Source organism: Schistocerca americana, chromosome 2 (genome assembly GCF_021461395.2).
Source record: "Schistocerca americana isolate TAMUIC-IGC-003095 chromosome 2, iqSchAmer2.1, whole genome shotgun sequence".
NCBI classification, from domain to species: Eukaryota; Metazoa; Arthropoda; class Insecta; order Orthoptera; family Acrididae; genus Schistocerca; species Schistocerca americana.
In genome coordinates this window covers 1271940-1291947 of record NC_060120.1, presented here as the reverse complement: position 1 = coordinate 1291947, position 20008 = coordinate 1271940, and the positions used below count along the sequence as shown (strand labels likewise).

At 44.5% G+C, this 20008-nt stretch overlaps 1 protein-coding gene across 1 annotated transcript in view; it reads right to left on the bottom strand.

The window, feature by feature from the left end:
* Nucleotides 1-434: 434 nt before the first annotated feature.
* Nucleotides 435-20008, bottom strand: part of LOC124594886 (cytochrome P450 9e2-like) — a 77333-nt gene continuing 57759 nt past the window's right edge. Inside the window, exons 7-8 of the mRNA XM_047133358.1 lie at nt 7313-7576; nt 435-787 (exon numbers count right to left, since the gene is read on the bottom strand). Of these exons, the coding sequence (XP_046989314.1) occupies nt 621-787; nt 7313-7576 (431 nt within the window). The 3' untranslated portion in view covers nt 435-620. The remainder of the gene's footprint in view (nt 788-7312; nt 7577-20008) is intronic.

The following is a 20008-nucleotide window of genomic DNA, read 5'->3' as shown; positions in this document are numbered from 1 at the left end:
GTGTAAAGTCGTGTTTGTGTTGTTTATGACGATGAGACAAAGGAGAGAGTGAACCACAGTGCCGGTGCGGGTGTTGCTCACTTAGGAAAGCACAATTGGGGGGGGGGGGGGGGGGGCGGGGGCTGCTGGAGGACGGATCGTCAAAATGTCGCATGTCATCATTCCTCCTGCGAGGACATTCTAATTCCAACCAGGATTTTCCTGTAGTCTCGTTATTAGAAGCCTTATGCCCCTATCTTTTCAAGCCTTGCTGTTCGAATACTGGTGGTAATCGTTTTTCAGTAACAGTTTTCTAACCGCCTACCTCCGACTGAAAAGAATACGTTAAAGACGGCGCCTACGGAGGCGGGAAACATGTGAATTTTGTGTTAATTTCCTTTAAAAAAAGTGGAGAAGGGAAAAAAGGAAATGTGTGTTACAGAATAACATATCAATATAAATAATGCATTCTTTTCGACCAGTGTATAACGTGGACAGACACATATTTGTGAGGTTAACAGACAGTTGTCAGTTGCGTTATTGCAGCCGTGTGTACAGAGTAGTGTTTTCGAATTAATTCAAGAAAGTCAGACTTTCTTCCCTCTCACATTCATGTGGAACGACATGTAATAATTTTCTGATCAAAATCTACGCCGCACGCCAATCCAGGCGCCACCCTTGATAGAGAGATTGAGCTTGTTTGGCTGTATCTTCAGAGGCACCGGTGTCTTGGAGACTACCTGGAAGCTGAACTTGGACATCAAGTACAGGAGTACCACCTTCGCCTCCATCAACGCGAACCTCTGGGCTGGAAAAAATAAAACAATTGTCATAAAGGACATACATATATTTTTGGTAGAACTTAACAGCCAGTTAGAATAGGTATTTCTCATGAGTGGGTGAATGTAGACATTAAGACTGAACGTCAGCATAGGCGTTTTTTTCTGGAAGTTCCCATTCAGCTTAAACATTAGAACACGCATAGTCTTCAGATTACGATTATAAGTCTTTCAAGATCTTAACAGCTACGCATTCTCGGAAGAAAGATAACAGCTGTCACTTTGCCAACTGTTCTGTTTATCACATAATAATATTCTTCTCCAGTAGTATGTATTCAGACTCTGACTATTGTGCGAGATTATACAGTAATCTCAGATAACGTTTTCTACGACCTGGATAAAGCATTTTATCGTGGAAATCACAGAATTCCCCAAGATAAATTAAAGTTTTATGGGATTGATGGATAGCCAACCAGTGAATAATGCACCAAAATAACACAGAGAGTAGTATTTAGTAATTCATACAATACTGTCTGGGGCATAATTCTGACAGAGGAGAAATCACATATGGCGTTCCTCAAGGCTCAATCTTAGGTCCACTATTGTTCTTCATATAAGATGATGATGTTTGGCTTGTGCTGCATGCTCATCAGCGCCCGTACAAAGTCCTAATTTGTACACACTCCAATTTTTATACAATCCAATTTAGACACTGTCATGAATGATGATGAAATGATAAGGACAAGGATGATGAAATGATAACGACAACACAAACACCCAGTCCCCAGGCAGAGAAAATCCTCATCCTGGCTGGGAAACGAACCTGGGACCCCTGTGATCCAGAGGCAACAACACTATCCACTAGACCACAAGCTGCAGACCCTCATATATACATACATACACACACACACACACATATATATATATATATATATATATATATATATGATATCCCATATAATATACAGCAAGCATAATTAGTTCTTTTTGAAGATGACACTAGTACTGTAATTAATCCAAGCATGCGTACAGAAACAGAATAAATGGTAAACAGTGTTGTTAAAAAATATCATTGATTGGTATCCTGTGAATGGTGTCAGCGTCAATTTTAAAAAGACACAACATATCTAATTCTGCACATCTAGAGGTACTAAACCAATGATAAATGTAATAGGGTGGAAACTTCAAAATAGGGTGTAATAGGGTGGAAACCTCGAAGTTCTAAGTGTCCATACTGATGAGAATTTAAACTGGAAAAAACAAATTTTGGAACTCCCCAAACAACTCAGGTCAGCCACATTGGCGCTTATAATCATAGTAAATCTTGGGGGGAGACAGACCAGTAGCTGACATATTTTAAATACTTTTATTCAATAATGTCATACGAGATAATGTTCTGGGGTAGCTCATATTTAAGCCCAAAAATGTGCAGTGAGGGTAATACATGGCATTCACCCATGATCAGCTCGTAGACATCTGTTTAAGGAGTTAGACATTCTCACTAATGCTTCACAGTGTAATTTATTCCCTCACTATGTTTGTTGTAAATAATCCACTACAGTTCAAAAGAAAGGAACAACAGTGTTCATAATTGCAATACTGGAAGGAAAAATGACATTCATTGCTCCACATTAAAGTTGAATTTAGCACAAAAAATGGTCCACAGTGCTAAAGCTAAATTTTTGATCATGTACACAGAGATACAGGGTGTCCGAAAAGACCTTCCCTGATTACATAAATTGATAACTTAGGCTAGATTTTAGATACAAATATGAAACTTCTGTCGAATTGTTTACAACTATCTAAGTTTTTTTCTGTTTTAGGTTCGCAGTGCTTAAGTATTGGATGAGGTGCAGTGCCCAAGAAGCCACGTTAACCAGTCAGGAGAAGGCACACTGTGCCTGTGATATCATGAGACACGATCACCAACTACAGTGCAGAGACACTTCCAGACAACATTTGGAAGGAATCCACCTGATGTCAAGAGCATTAAAGCCTGGTATGAGAAGTTCAAGAACACAGGATCGGTTGCTGACCTTCCGAGGTCTGACCGACCAAGAACCTCAGCAGACAGGGTGGAAGCTGTAAGGCAGTCTTTTCTGTGAAGTCCAAAGAAATCGGTGCGCAGGGCCTCACGTGAATTACAGATGCCAAAACGCTCTCTCCATGACATTTTACACAAACGTTTATTGTTTCGTACATCCAAAGTGCAAATCGTTCAGGCCTTGTTGCCCAATGACAGTACACGTCGATATGACTTTGCAGTCGAAATGCTATCACGTATTGAGGACGATGATGGTTATCTCAGACGAATTGCCTTTTCCGACTAAGCGACCTTTTTTGTCAGTGGAGTAGTGAATCGCCATAATGTGCGCATTTGGGGTTCATAACCCCCTGGCGAGATCACGGAGTGCACCAGACGCAGTCCAAAGGTGAATGTTTGGTGCGCGCTATTGCACGATCGAATTATCGGGTCATTCTTCTTTGCTGAGGCTACCATCACATCTGCGGTGTATCTGGACATGTTGCAACTGTATGCTGTTCCTCAGCTGCTTCAGTATCACCCCGATGTCTTGTTTCAGCAAGACGGTGTACTGCATCATTGGGGTTTGGACGTCCGTGCCTATCTCGATATGACCTTTCCTGGGCGATGGATTGGTCGTGATGGGCCAACGGTTTGGACTCCACGCTCTCCTGACATAACCCCATTAGACTTGTTTTTATGGGGTTATGTCAAGGACGAGGTCTACCGAACATGTGTACCAGATCTTGAAATCCTGCGGCAACGGATATCCACAGTCGTTGAATCGATTCCTCCAGTGATGTTGGCTAATGTGTGGACGGAAACTGAATATCGCCTAGATGTGCTACGTGCTACCAAGAGTGCTCATGTGGAAGTTTACTGATGTGTGAAAAAAACTTTGATAGTTTGTAAACAATTAGACACCAGTTTCATATTTGTATCTGACTTCTAGCCTGAGTTATCAATTTATGTAATCAGGGAATGACTTTTCGGACACCCTGTACAAAATGTGTGAGAGACAGCAAAATAAAATTTGAAAAAAAAAAACTGAATAGAGTTCTCCTTGACAAGTCCTTCTATTCTGTAAAAGAAATTCTACACTCCTGGAAATGGAAAAAAGAACACATTGACACCGGTGTGTCAGACCCACCATACTTGCTCCGGACACTGCGAGAGGGCTGTACAAGCAATGATCACACGCACGGCACAGCGGACACACCAGGAACCGCGGTATTGGCCGTCGAATGGCGCTAGCTGCGCAGCATTTGTGCACCGCCGCCGTCAGTGTCAGCCAGTTTGCCGTGGCATACGGAGCTCCACCGCAGTCTTTAACACTGGTAGCATGCCGCGACAGCGTGGACGTGAACCGTATGTGCAGTTGACGGACTTTGAGCGAGGGCGTATAGTGGGCATGCGGGAGGCCGGGTGGACGTACCGCCGAATTGCTCAACACGTGGGGCGTGAGGTCTCCACAGTACATCGATGTTGTCGCCAGTGGTCGGCGGAAGGTGCACGTGCCCGTCGACCTGGGACCGGACCGCAGCGACGGACGGATGCACGCCAAGACCGTAGGATCCTACGCAGTGCCGTAGGGGACCGCACCGCCACTTCCCAGCAAATTAGGGACACTGTTGCTCCTGGGGTATCGGCGAGGACCATTCGCAACCGTCTCCATGAAGCTGGGCTACGGTCCCGCACACCGTTAGGCCGTCTTCCGCTCACGCCCCAACATCGTGCAGCCCGCCTCCAGTGGTGTCGCGACAGGCGTGAATGGAGGGACGAATGGAGACGTGTCGTCTTCAGCGATGAGAGTCGATTCTGCCTTGGTGCCAATGATGGTCGTATGCGTGTGTGGCGCCGTGCAGGTGAGCGCCACAATCAGGACTGCATACGACCGAGGCACACAGGGCCAACACCCGGCATCATGGTGTGGGGAGCGATCTCCTACACTGGCCGTACACCACTGGTGATCGTCGAGGGGACACTGAATAGTGCACGGTACATCCAAACCGTCATCGAACCCATCGTTCTACCATTCCTAGACCGGCAAGGGAACTTGCTGTTCCAACAGGACAATGCACGTCCGCATGTATCCCGTGCCACCCAACGTGCTCTAGAAGGTGTAAGTCAACTACCCTGGCCAGCAAGATCTCCGGATCTGTCCCCCATTGAGCATGTTTGGGACTGGATGAAGCGTCGTCTCACGCGGTCTGCACGTCCAGCACGAACGCTGGTCCAACTGAGGCGCCAGGTGGAAATGGCATGGCAAGCCGTTCCACAGGACTACATACAGCATCTCTACGATCGTCTCCATGGGAGAATAGCAGCCTGCATTGCTGCGAAAGGTGGATATACACTGTACTAGTGCCGACATTGTGCATGCTCTGTTTCCTGTGTCTATGTGCCTGTGGTTCTGTCAGTGTGATCATGTGATGTATCTGACCCCAGGAATGTGTCAATAAAGTTTCCCCTTCCTGGGACAATGAATTCACGGTGTTCTTATTTCAATTTCCAGGAGTGTATTATAGTAATGTGTAAAAGGTGGTAGGTAGGAATTACTAACTCTACTAACCCATATACACTTATATATAACTTTGAATTGTATAGGATGTGTGTGTTTTACAAATTAATTAGCAATGTGAACGCAACATGACTCGTTCCGCGTCATTACGACATGAGACCGACTAAGTATCTGCACACAGAGCTGAGAGAGGGCACAGGGTTGGCCTGAAAGGGCTGTGAACCGAGTTCGAATACTGTTGTCAGTTACGCCTGGAGGGAAATGGCGAGATGGAAGACATATGGGCATGTTTCACACCTCCTCCCAGGGAATTCACGCCTCCATTATCAGTCTACTCCATTATTTGCGGAAGTAATTTTACTGAGCACAAACTGTATTGAACTACTTTGTGAGTGAGAGGAAAGTACTTGTTAGATCCCCTTTCCCCGCTCCACAATCAGAATACCGCCTTTTCTCGGGCATTGCTTGGCTCTCTGTTAGCTCAATAGAATGAGTGTATAAGAAAAGTTAAATGAGCAGAGTTACGAGAAGTTAAAATGTTCTTTCATTGTCTCTCCTGTTGAGACAATCTGAAATTATTGCATCGAGACAATGCCATGAAACTTTAATAAAATTTTTGCTCGTTGTCGCAGCTCGCAGTGGTTGTAGTTGCTACTGTATCTATCAGATATCGTTGAATCGATCGAGATGCAGCAATGGTGACGTCACAAACTGCCGAGAACATGATCGATTCCTTCAAATTACAAATTATTTGATGTTTTCGAAAGAAATTACGCTGAATAAAATTTGGTCGTGGTTTCATAGCGTACACGTCTGCCTAAGGCTTACGATTGCTTTTAATTTCCTGTTTTTCTTACTTAAAAAAAACAGTTGACTTATAAATTTGTTATTGGCCTGGATACGCCTTGAGCAATCGCAACTTTTCTTCTTTCTTTCACCGAGACAAGTTTCTCTGTAATTACAGCAGGTAACTTCAGCGAAACACGCGTGGATAAAAAAACGGTAACTGTGTTTGCTCAATGTGGAACCCACGGAACCGCGCTGCTGCTACGGTCGCAGCTTCGAATCCTGCCTCGGGCATGGATATGTGTGATGTCCTTAGGTTAGTTAGGTTTAAGTAGTTCTAAGTTCTAGGGGAGTCATGACCTTAGAAGTTAAGTCCCATAGTGCTCAGAGCCATTTGAACAATTTGAACCTACGGAAAAACAAATTGTAACCAAACGTAGGAACAAGCGTGAGCTTACAACAGGAGAAGAATATACATATACAGGCGTCAGAACATGGACCCACTTGTAGCTTTTCATAAATTTTTTGAGATTATAACTAAAGTTGGCATTACACGTTGATAGACGGAACCACCTTTTCTTCGCTGTGAGGTAGTTGGCTTTAATGCGAAGCGGTTTCCATGAAGTACATCGATCAGACCTCCGGCATAAAAGCACCATACACTTGGTTTCAGTCAGTTTTTATAGACAGTTGTTGAAGCAACAGAACTATTTTCTATGAAACAGAAGTAGCATGTGGAGGATGTAAACGTACGTAAATAAATGAGTTAATCCTGCCACAGGGCAACAAGACAGTATAAGTAACGCTTTTTTAATGGGATGATTCAGCCTGAGTCAGCAAAAATGTTTGAAACGCAGTGGTTTTGATGTGCTTCTTGATTAATAGAGCGACAGTATTTTTGACGAAAAGTCTGTTCTTTTAGAGTACGATGGATGAGAGCTTAAGTTCTTAAATGCTATGTGATTTTACTAAAAATGTTCTAGCTTAGACATTTGACTGTACTTGGCTTTTAGTTACAGCCTATAGCGTTAATCTGACATATCGTTATCGTTTCAAAACTGATAAGATTGAAATGTAAGGTCAATGCTGATAGCTGGAAATTTAAGTTTCGCATTTACAGAAATACAGCATGAAGCCAGAGCTAAACGATGGTTTCTAACACTGAAATGGTGTAGATAGAAGTAAGATTAAAGCAACAAAATTTACTAACAGAAAATAGCTTACCAATGCAAATGCGAGGTCCGGCGCCGAAAGGGAAGTATGTGAAGGGCTTGATGCGGTGCTTGTTCTCCGGACTGAAGCGTTCCGGGTCGAAACGTTCTGGGTCTGGGAAGTACTTTGGGTCGCGGTGGATGGCGTGTACAGGAATCCAGATGATCTCGCCTGGTCTCACCTGGACGCCTCGGCAGGTCTCCGTGTCCGGCAGCTGGTAGGGGTGCACACACACCCTGTCCAGCGCCACACCTGGCGTGTACATCCGTAGTGTTTCTGCCAACAGGTAAACACCACTCTTATCAGTCTCAGCATTCCTTCAGACGTTCGCTACATGACATAAATCTTCTACATCGGAAATCACATGGGCGTCAAATGTCATTTGTTAATGAGATTCTGGATAGCAACAGATACACACTTTTACAGTTACAGTGTTTACTCGCCATCAAACATTAATACAATTCATATCGCCGGGTCCAGCCATCAAGGAAAAATTAAAAGCTGCAAAATAAATAAATAAGTAAAATAAAATAAGTGAGAACTGAAGTTCTAGTAGTTCACCATGTATCACAGGATTCAAAAAGTGACACTTGATAATAACATAAATTTAAAATGGAACCACACAACGCAGGCTACGGTAGCATTTTGAAAGCAGACGTTTCTGATTCCATTACCTACCGTCGAGCACCGCTGACCGCATGGCGGAACGAAAATTCGGTCGAGTTTCGCGCATAAAATTTGAGATACAAGTACATACAAGTAAGTATTCGAACTTTTTTTGGATAATGAGGAATTTTATAAAATCTGTACTTGTATCGAATCAATGTTACCAGCGTATCCGAGTAGTGAGTGGGTGAGTGATTGCTGACGCGCTAGCTTCTGTAGAGACGTTAACACACATCTTAGTAAAGTCTTCTGATTATGTCGAAGAGAAGGGTCTGGAGAAAAGTATTTGCAATATTCAAAACTATACCAGTGACTGACGGTTTGTCAACACAATTATCATACCAATATCACCAAATGTCAGAGAATGCAAGGACGTTTTATTAAGAGAGCTGAATAAAATGTGTGGGTTCACTGAATGAAATGGCCAAGCAGCCACTGCTCCCCTGTTGGATCCAAGATTTCAAAACCTAAATTTTCAAGATCCAGCAGCATGAGGGCGATCCACATAAGACTCAGAACTGTGGTTTCTCAGCAACAAAGTAGCCCAAATGAAATGGAGGAATCCGAATTTTGGAAACATCAAATATCTAGCGCACGGCAACAAAAAGGAAAATGAAACACACCGAAGTGGCGGAGTATCTCTTTATCTGGCAAACTCTGCAAACTCTTAACAAATTTGCTGAATGGGAAGAAAGTCCTTTGTCCTGTTTGTACAAATATGCACAACAATATCCTACCGTCCTTGCAACATCTGTGCCTAGTGAGAGTTTATTTTCAAAAGTTGGTGGGTAAATTGCTCTTTTGGGGAAACTTTCCAAAAGGTGTTTTTTCGTTGAACTTTTATAGTTAATAAGGAAATGAAAGTATTTAATTTGCCTTATTGTCAAACGCCATGCCGCAGTGGTAACACCGGTTTCTATCGGATCAACGAAGTAAAGCGACGTCGGGCCTAGGCTGGCATTTAGACGGGTGACTGTCCAGGTCTGCCGAGCGCTGTTGGCAATCGTGGCGCACTTGGACCTTGTGAGGCCAGTTGAGGGGATACTTCACTGAGAAATAGCGGCTCCGGTCACGAAGACTGACAACGGCTAGGAGAGCGGTGTGCTGACCACGTGCTCCACCACATCCGCATCCAGTGATGCCTGTCGGCTCACGATGACATGGTGGTCGATCAGTACCATTGGGTCTTGCGAGGCTTGGTAGGACGGAGAGAGAGAGAGAGAGAGAGAGAGAGAGAGAGAGAGAATTTGTTTTATTATGATACATAAAATAAGGCAACGAGTAAAATATCATACGATGGAGGTCTGATAAGTCTAGTAAAAAGGAAAAACAAAGAGGTTTGCTTAGTGAACAGTTCTCCTCACTTCTCGACATAGTCTCCTCCGAGGTTACGCACTTGGTGCAGCAATCCTCCAGCTTTTTCATCCCATCACACTCTTTTTCATCCCATCACACTCTGCAAAATATATGACTGCAGAGATCACTTCCTTATTTGATGAAAGTTTCTTCCCATCAAGCCAAAGTCTCAAGTTCGAGAACAGGAACAAGTCACTTGGGACTAAATCCACTTTGCGTGAGGAACCAGTTCGAAGCCCAGTTCATCCACTTTTGCCATTGATACCTTTGAAGTGTGGAATGATGCATCATCCTGATGGTAGAATACTTTTTTGTCTGACAGTCTTGATCTTTTTCCAACCAACGCAAGTTTCAAACGATCCAACAATGAATCACAACAGGGTCCATTTATAATTCTGCCGTTCACCAAGAAAACTATGAGGACTGTTCGTTGGGAATCCCAAACAAAAGCTGCCACTACCCAACAAAATGAGCTTTGCCTTTTTCGATGCCCATCAGCCTTTGGCCGAAGTTTTTAGTGGCGTTTTGACTCTGTTGTGTAATGCTGGCTCCAGGTTTTATCAAAAGGCACAAATCGGTGCAAAAGCCTTGAGGATTGCGATTAAACATCGCCACACATTGTGCTGAAATGTCGTGCCAGATGAGCTTTTGGTAGACTGTCGCGGCATCCAGGGGCGTTGGCAAGGGTGGGGGCTATGGCGGCTATAGCCCCCCCCCCCCCCCCCCACCGTGGAGTATCATATTACACTGGATAAAATGACTTCAGAAATCAGCGAATATAATACTCCAACAGATGAAATCATTATTTTTATAATTGTGTAGCAATATAGGTTGCAATGTATTCCAAACACATTTTAACAAAAGAATAAGAAAGGCAAATAGCTTACTACCTAAATCAATAATATGATTCAACTTAAAATAGGCGTCTTATTATTTATTAATACACATTTTTTACCCTGAACTCAGAAACAATTACCAAAAACTATTTTAAGCAACACCAAATTTACCAATTTGTCGCTAGAGGACCCCAACTCTCCTTTTGTTAAGCTATATTCCATAGCCCCAACCCTCTCAACCGCCCCCCCCCCCCCCCCATTACCCCCTCCCCCTTGACCGACTTCCAGAATCGCCCATGGCGGAATCCATCTTGCACACAGCTTTCACATAGCCAATTCTCCGTGCGGGATGTTATGCAGTCGCTCAGTTGAAATGCATACAGTCTCTGCAGTCTCTCGAATTTTTATTTGGCGGTCTCGCAGCGCCACGTCACGGATTTTGTCAATGGTTTCTTTTGTGTTGATTTCAGTTGGACGGATTTCGTCTTCGGTGCTGGTCCGACCACGTTTAAATTCACTAATCCAGAAGCAAATGATCGTGAATGATGCTGCAGAGCCCGCATGAACTCGATCCATTTCTATTTTGATTTGTGCGGCAGTCCAACCCTTAAAATGAAAACGATTAATAACGTCACAAAACACGGTTTTCTCCATTTTCAATAGCAGTCGAAACACTGACCAATTCAGAGGGCTGTCAACAATGAAATGCACGCTGTACACTGTTGAAATTCTTTATACGATTCTGGCAATGACCAAGCTTACCAACCATGAAATTGCAATAAAAATGTTAACTTTTTTCATGGAAATTTTCCAGACTTATCAAACCACCCTCGTGTATACTCAGCAGTACTTCACTTGCATAGAAAGTATCGATGTGAGTAGGTATCGATACTATTGTAGTACTCACGGAAGTATTATCGGAGGACGACTTGAGTACTAATGCCGGCCGAAGTGGCCGTGCGGTTAAAGCCGCTACAGTATGGAACCGCAAGACCGCTACGGTCGCAGGTTCGAATCCTGCCTCGGTCATGGATGTTTGTGATGTCCTTAGGTTAGTTAGGTTTAACTAGTTCTAAGTTCTAGGGGACTAATGACCTCAGCAGTTGAGTCCCATAGTGCTCAGAGCCATTTGAACCATTTAGTACTACTCTTCTGAGCAGGTACCGATACTTTGATGGTATCGGAATATCACTAGTTTTGCGGAGCGGAATGGAGCGCTCAACTGTTCAGCGACAGCAGCGGAGTAAAGACAATGTCGTAGCATAGGTGACGATGAATTGCTTGACGTGGCTGTCCGAAGCGAAATACCTCAAAAGAATACTCCAGGATTCCACAGTCTCACTCACTGAGATTAACATTACATCGGACAGCAATATTAAGCATTTACGTACATTTCTCGACTCTCATCTAATTTTCAAGAAGAGAGAAAGACCCATGTACCAAATGTGCCCCCATATAAGAAAATGGGCTTTCGATCAAGTAGATCAAACTGTTCCACACGTTCCTCATGCCAGTAATCACTTACGGACAGGGAATCAGTGCACTGATTGCGGACGCAAACGTCGAAAGCTTTCCGGCGCTCCAAAATAGAAAGTATTTGACCAGGTGAAGATCCGGTACTGAGGAACATATTTATGGAATAAAAATTCGCTTCAGCTGCCTGTAGTTTTCTTAATTTAATCTGCTACTTGTTTCGAAGCTTCAAGCTTCATCAGGTGACACCAAATAATAATGGGAGCATAAATATGTAGCAATCGGACCATTCAGTCACGGAAGTGACTATACTAATGCTGCGCTAGTATTAGTCCTAGTCGAAGGAAAGGGAAATTTTCTCAGAATTCAATGAAGGCGCGGTTGGGCGATGAAATCTGGGGCCGGTGGCAGAGTGTGGTAACAGTCAACAGCCAGCGGGCCAGGAAAGGTAAACATGGCACTCGCGGGCATGGAGCTGCGACGCCAGTACTGCACGCATAATTCGTTTTGAGTGGAGCAACAACGAGGCAGAAAACTGCAGCGTTGCTTTGAGTTATTGTGATGCATGAGGCGGGGCACTAGGCGAGAGCCAAGAGTGGCGATTTGTAAGTAGCTGACATGTGGGAATTTATCCCTGGCGTAATTTCTGCCTCTCTCTCTGACACTACATCAGAAGCAAGGGGAAAACTGACATAAATAGATGGACAGTTTTAGCTTGGGACAGAGTGTGCCAGGTCAGCCAAGCATCGGGGCAGACGTGTGCTGGGCTTCACTACAGGGGCCAGTCTAGCAGCAATGTTATAAGCATTCTGCATAAACTTGTATTCTGTTTTCTGTGTACTTGTTCGGGCTATATTCCGCATCCGAGGACACAACTCCGGGGCGTGACAGAACGACAGCCTGGAAGTTGGAGCTCGCACTGTCCACCTGAAAGAGGGCAGTGGCAGCAGTCTGCAGCGGGTCCAGGAGGGGCTCGCTTCCACTCCACTCTACAGGCCACGTTCTCTTCCCTCCTGGTGTACCGGGGTCGGGGCAAGGCGTACGCTGCAGGAGGCACGGCAGTGCTGCAACAGTGCCAGAGATGGAAGTGGGTGTTGCTATTCGGCAAGCACCACTAGCAGCAAGTTGCAGCACAGCATCCAGGAGGGTGCGGGTTGGACTCCGGTCCTGTCCTGGGAGCAGTGGCGGCCCCAGGGCCACGGGTGACCAGTACACCCACCTACGTCCCACGGTTGGACAGAGCAGGCCAAACAGGGTGGAGGGCGGAGAGGACAGGACCAGGGACTGCAGCAGTCTCCGGAGTCGCGGTCAGCAGCGCGGCGCAGGTCGCAACGCATCGGCGGGCGGCCGACTTACAGCGGGGTGGCCTTGGTGATTGCAGCAGTGGCATCGGCCAGTCTGCTGAGCAGGCTGGACTCGCGGGAATGGCACGCCGACACTATGCTTCACCCATCGAGTACTGTAAAGTGTATGAAGAAACGAATGTTTCCAAATACTGCTGTAACACTCTGCACTGCCCTTGGTGCTCTTGAACTTGCTCGGCCTCCTGACAAAATATGGCACTGTGGGTCCCTGCTTAAGCTCTGCCATCTAGAGTCTCGGGTTTGACACACTGGCCCCACAACAGTGCTGTCAAAAGTGGTGGCCGTTACAACACCGTTACCGGATTTACACTCCCACATCTTATGTCGAGCGAGTAGTGTTGAGGTGTGCCTGTGTAGAGGGGTAGTTCAGGTGTTTGGTTCCGTTCGTGATGGGTGGCTATGCACTTCTTGTCACGCCTTGTCGTTCGGGAGGTGTTTGTCCATACCAGTACAGAGAGGGAAGCAGGACTGTTCACCTGCACATGAACACGATGTGGATGGGTGAGTGACATTTGATTTATTATTTATGTGTCATTCTTTTGTGTTTTGAATGGTTGTGTATGAATTAGGACAGACTTTTTAAAGGTGTTTTTTGTAAGGCCAGAGGAGCCTGTAGATTTATCTGGATTCAGGGGAAAGGGAGGACATGATAACATAGCACCTAAGTGATGTAATTTTTGTAACATGACAGATCACGGATTACCATGTACAAAGTGGGTGCTAAAGAGTTGGTTTATTTGTAAGAAATTTGGTCATTTGGCTCGAAATTGTTCAGATTGTTGATGGGTGATGATTCGCCGCAGGAACTAAATTTAAGGAGTAGCAGGCTGAAATTAATGGTAACAGTGGAGCTATAAGGAAGAATGGCAGAAACACAGTCAGCAGCAGAGGCTGTGGCAATAACTACAGCAGAAGCTATAGCTGCTGTAACGGAGCAAATTCGGGTATTAGCAGAGGTGAGGATAAAGGGCAAGGAAAAATATGAAGAATTAGCAGGGAGATTTGAAGCATTGCAAGTAGGGGAAGGGACGTCGGGTAAAAGTAAATTCCAGGTCGTGGCGTGTCATAGACCGTTTGACCCGGCAATTGCGGCAGTGATTAACCCATTTTCGGGTAAAGCAATGGAGGATGTGTCGGCATTACTTAATGAAATTATCACTGTGGCTGAGGCCAATGGGTGGTCAGATCTTGGAATATTGAGAGTGGCGAAGTTACCCTTGATTGGGGATGCCAAGTCGTACGTATTGTACCATGAAACACTGCACAATGTTGGGACGTTTTCAGAGCTTGAGACTGAGTTACGCCAGAGGTACCAAAAACAGAACAGTACCAGGTTTTTTCGTGAAAAATTAAGTGTGCTAGTTACGTGTGTGTGAAATCTTATGGGACTTAACTACTGAGGTCATCAGTCCCTAAGCTTACACACTAGTTAATCTAAATTATCTTAAGGACAAACACACAGACCCATGCCCGAGGGAGGACTCGAACCTCTGCCGGGACCAGCCGCACAGTCCATGACTGCAGCACCTTAAACCGCTCGGCTAATCCCGAGCGGCTGTTAGTTATGAGGCTGTGGAAGTTTTCTCAGACAGGATTCGAAAACTAAATGTACAAACGTTTGAACTGTCACAGAGTGGGAAGACTAATAGAGTGCTGTTACAAGAGGCTGAGAACAGGGCGTAAGATGTGTTTTTGTATGGAGTACCATGGAAAATGTCAAGTCAGGTGGAATGGAGAATCTCATTATCTTGCTGCGGCTCTAAGGACTGCCACGTACTTAGAGGAGGTAGGTTATGCGACAAAGCAAAGGGTGGAGCGTAAAGTTCTGGCAACAGAAATTACGTGTTTTGGTTGTGGCCAGGTGGGTCATATTAGGAGGCAATGTCAGCGTCAGTTGCGGCGTTACTCATGTGGGAAAATGGTTCATGGAGCAGTGAACTGCAGGAGTAAAAGTAGGGGGGAACCTCGGCGATAGCAGCCGTTAAACGAGAACGAGACTGCTTCAACCGCCGAAGAGCAGTCCCAGTGAAATTAGGTAATGCGCTTGTAGGCTTATTAGGCTCGGTAAACGGAAGGGAACAAAGGTTTCTGGTTGACACTGGAGCACACGTGTCTGTTATTAGCCTAGGCCTGGTTAGCAGGAGAAGGCGTGAGCCACCACGCTATAGGTCACGTGGGGTGTGAGGTAATAAAGTAGAGTCATTGGGTACGACGGTACTTCAATTCGTGATGCAGGAACTAAGTTTAGTGAGCACATATAGGTGTTACCATGTGTGGGTGAGGGGTATTGAGTGATTCTCGGACTGGACTTCCTTGGCAAACATTGTGCGAAGATAGATCTTTGGCAGCAGACAGTGGATCTCGGTGGAAGAATGTTTTGCTTTGGGGAAACGGTTGCAGATGAACGAATGTCGCAAGGTGCACTTAACATGAAAGTCACACCAGCTACACTGCGAAAGGATTCAGTAAAGGTCGATCAGCAGGATGACATACCGGCAGGCACAGGAAAGGTAGTTTGGGTTTCGATAAATACAGACTTACCAAAGGATACGTTGTAGATGGTGGAGCCACTGTCGAGTAATGAGGAGTTGGATAATGCGCGCTGTTTTGTGCGGGGGAGTTTAGCTCAAGCAAGTTATGTGGAAGGAGATTATAGGGTTCCTGTAAGTATAGATAACTTAGGCAGAGCGTATTTTAGCTTGTCGAAATGGTTGTTATTGGCCACGATGGGGGTTTTTGAGTAAGATGACTTCGATAGGTAGGATTTAGAGACGAGCCATAAGCAAAAGGTCAATGCATAGCAATTAAGGGGACAATTACAACATTTGCAGGGAGATGACAGGGTCGCATTGGAGGAAATGTTATTGACATTTAGCTATTTATTTGTAATGAAGGGTAGGTTACTGGCAACACCGATTAGGAAGCATCACATACCAATGGAGAATAATACACCAGGGTTTAGGAAATCATATAGGATAGCACATCATAAGCAACCGCTAATTTATAGAACAACAACTACGGGTTGGAGTCATAGAGCGCAGCGATAGTCCATATTCAAGCAATGTAGTTCTTGTACCTAAGAAGTCAGTGGATGGTACAAGGAAATACAGGTTTTGTTGTGATTATAGGTTTCTGAATGCGAAAATCATTTCTGACACATATCCGATTCCGACCATCACGGACACAGTGGACAATGTAAGTATTTTACAATGATGGATTTACGGAGTGGATACCATCAGTTGGAAGTAGCGCCAGAGGGTGGGGCAAAGACAGCTTTCACTGTTCCTGGGGGACATTATCACTATAAACGTATGCCGTTCAGGTTGAAGAATGCACCGGCCACAATTCAGCGATTATTAGATGGGATTTTAAGGGGACTGAAACCAAAGACATGCATGGTGTACGTAGATGACATTATAGTATTTTCGAAGGATATACCAGAACATGTATCGCATTTAAGATAAGTCTTAAGAAGATTGCAGTTGGCACGGTTAACATTAACTTTAGAAAAATGTAGTTTTGTGTAGACGCTGGTCAAATAATTAGGTCATGTACTCAGTGAACAAGGGGTTCAAACCGATCCTCAGTTAACAGAGGCAGTTCAAAATTTTCCGACACCATGTACAACGAAGCAATTACAATCGAAATTGGGATATGTTCACATTATCGTAAATTTGTAAAAGATTTTGCTAAAATAGCCAAGCCATTAACAAAGCCTTTAAAGAAAGGGGTTAATTTCAGTGGATGGAGGTATGTCAGGAAGCTTTCAATAAATTAAAGATGAGATTAGTTTCTGGTCCGGTATTGGTGTTTCCGAATTTTGAAGAAGACTTCATCTTATCATGTGACGCTTCAAATGGCGCAGTAGGATGTGTTTTGGGACAAATGGTGAATGGACAGGAGCAGCTGGTGGCGTATGATTCTAGACAGTTAAATATGGCAGAGCGGAATTATTCCATGATGGAAAAGGAGATGTTGGCTGTGATATATGGAGTAACGTATTTTCGTTGTTACCTTCATGGTAGGAACTTTAAGGTCGTGACAGATCATGCAGCGTTGAGATGGTTACTGGGACTCAAGGTCTCCTTCTAGTCGGTTAACATGGTGGGCTCTAAAATTAAGTGAATTTGACTTTGAAGTAATTCATAAGCCAAGGAAGAAACATGGGAATGCAGATGCATTAAGTAGCAAACTACACACAGTAGAAGTAACGGGTAAGATTGTCGCAAAGGGCACGAGCAGAGGATATGGAATGCCAGAGTTTTAGAATTCAACCACATCTCATTGAGGAGGGAAATTTGTTGTGTAGAGTTACCCGGTGCAGACTAGGAGTAGTGGTACCAAAGAGTTTGAGAGAGGAATTCTTAAAGCAGGCCCATGATCATGTGCTTTCGTGGTATGGTGGTCGTTGAGTAACAGAAAGACGAGTAGCAGAACAATTTTGGTGGCGCACTTGAAGAAGAGATGTGGAACATTATGTAGCAAATTGTGTGACATATGCACAGCGAGCGGATGTATTGCGCACAGGAATTCCATTGCAATAGTTACCAGAGGCTTCCAAACCATTCAAGTTTATCGGGCTAAATATTTGTGGGCCGTTCAACAAAACACCAGCAGGCAATCGTTACGTTTTAACTATAGTTGATCACTTTTCGCGATTTCTAGCCATGTTCGCAATACCAGACCAACAGGCAAGTACGGTAGCACAAGCTTTAGTCAATAACTGGTTATTGAAGTCTGGGGTGCCTGATACCACAATTATGGATCTGGGAACGAACTTCATGTCCGAATTAATGTCACAGTTGTGTCGTTTATTGAGAATTAAGAAATTACGGACCAGTCCATTTCATCTGCAGGCGAATGTGAGAACGGAGCGAGTACATAGGACAATTTCGAAAATGATAAGTTATTATGTGAATGGAAACCATGATAACTGGGACGTTTATCTTGTGTATGTGGTATCGAGTTATAACACTAAAATACATTCAGGGGTCGGAATGTCACCGTTCGAGGTGGTCCAAGGAAGAAAGATGCCATCGCCATTTGACGTTCTATGTCCGAAATTGGGAGCTAAATGGGATGCAGTGAGGGAATTTGCACGGACAATACGGGATGTCTGGAAGAGGGTACAGAAGGACGATACGAAAGCGTTAGAGAGGCAGGAAGAACCGAATAGGCGGTTGGGACCTCTACCACATTACAGGGTAGGTCAATGGGTATTAATCACGAATCTATAAGGGAAAGACGAAAAAATTCTTGACGAAGTACCACGGGGCATACCAGGTTGTGGAGATGACTTTGCTTGTGAATGTTAAAGTGCAGCTGCCAACAAAAACATCCATTATCCTCGTAATAGAGTAAAGCCTTTTAAAGGAATGTTGGACAGATTACCTCAATTGCAAGGAAGTGACCCGACTGCCGAGACTAGGCAAAGCAAGCGGAGGAAGAAGGTCTCGGCGGAAGCACAACAGTGGACACATAATGTGTAATATTGTATGGCATGTTTACATTTCGTTTTTGTATCAAGTGATAATTTGCATTTTTCTTGTGTGTGTGTGTGTGTGTGTGTGTGTGTGTGTGTGTGTGTGTGTGCGCGTGTGCGCGCGTTTTTTTCTCTTTTTCTCGCATTTTGGTGTGTCCTGTAATAATTGCGGTTTTCTTGTTTGTTGTTTTAGTTTTTTTGTCATTGTATGGGGGAGACTACTTTTTAGGGGCAGAGTGAACTATCGGGAATTTTTGAGGATTGGAAAAGGGGTAGTACAGGCATGTTTTGCTCTTTTTCTTCGCAGAGTCAGAACATATGTGGATGTGTTGTATGATAGCCATGGGGATGCTGATCTGTGGTGGAGCTGGACATCAACAGATAATGATCGAGTCCTTGCAGACAGGGGTACTGTATTCATGGCAGCCAGATATATCAGTAACAAGTCATAAGTGGTCGCAGGAATGAAGTACGAAAATTACAGGAATCGTTCTCGGAAATGTATACTGAGGGGGGAAAGGAATCACATACTAAAAGAAGTCCTGGGGGAATATCAAGAATTACAGTTGACTTATAGTAAACTTAGGGACCGATTGTCTGGTTTAGTGGAGAGTGTGCCACAGATAGTAACTAGGCGCAAGAGGGGATGGATAAATGCAGGGGAAAGATATTGAAAGACGCTTGTCAAGCCTAGAAACAAGGGTCTTGAACAACACCAAGCTCATAGGAGTTGACTTGATATGTGGGAGAGACATGGGAAGTTATAAGTAGCGATTTGGGGATGGTGCAGAAAAGATTAAACATATTGGATGGTATGTTGGCTATTGCCAGGTTGCTCAGGGAATTAAGAGACCGATTAAGTGAAGCACGTACAGAAGTTACAATGTTACAGGAAGCAGTATATCATGTGGTAAATGGGCATCTTAGTCCAGTGTTAAACTTGCCAAACGATCTTTTTAGAGGATTACAATTAGCGAAGAGGCAATTTCCACCGGATATAGAATATGTTGTGCAGGTAGCACGGGCCGGGATATAGAATATGTCGTGCAGGTAGCACGGGCCACCACACCAATGTTCTTCCTTGTGTTGTTGGTACAGGTGAGGACGGACGGGGCGCGAGTTGACATCGATGTCAGTTTTCCAATAGCCGGAGCTGACTGTCGTTATGAGTGTTACACTATCCATCCATACCCAGTGAAATGGAAGGAGATCGGTAAATGGGTGCAGTTTAGGACGCGAGATGTACTTTTTATTTCGGCGAACAGAGAAACTCACGGAGTACCACCGTTGTCAGAGTTGGAGTATTGTACACACGGACGTGTGATGATTTGCCCTAATCGACCAGTTTTTACGGATAGTAGTACATTCGAAGTTGTATTGTTCCTGGGGATTACGAATGTCTCAAGTTATGAGAAAAAGGTTTTAATTGGACACACTCCTACTTCCAGAAGGTAGGGAGGCATTGGTTATATTCGGTATTTACGTCGATATGGGTGATGGTCACTTGTTATACCAATCAGGGAGCGGATAA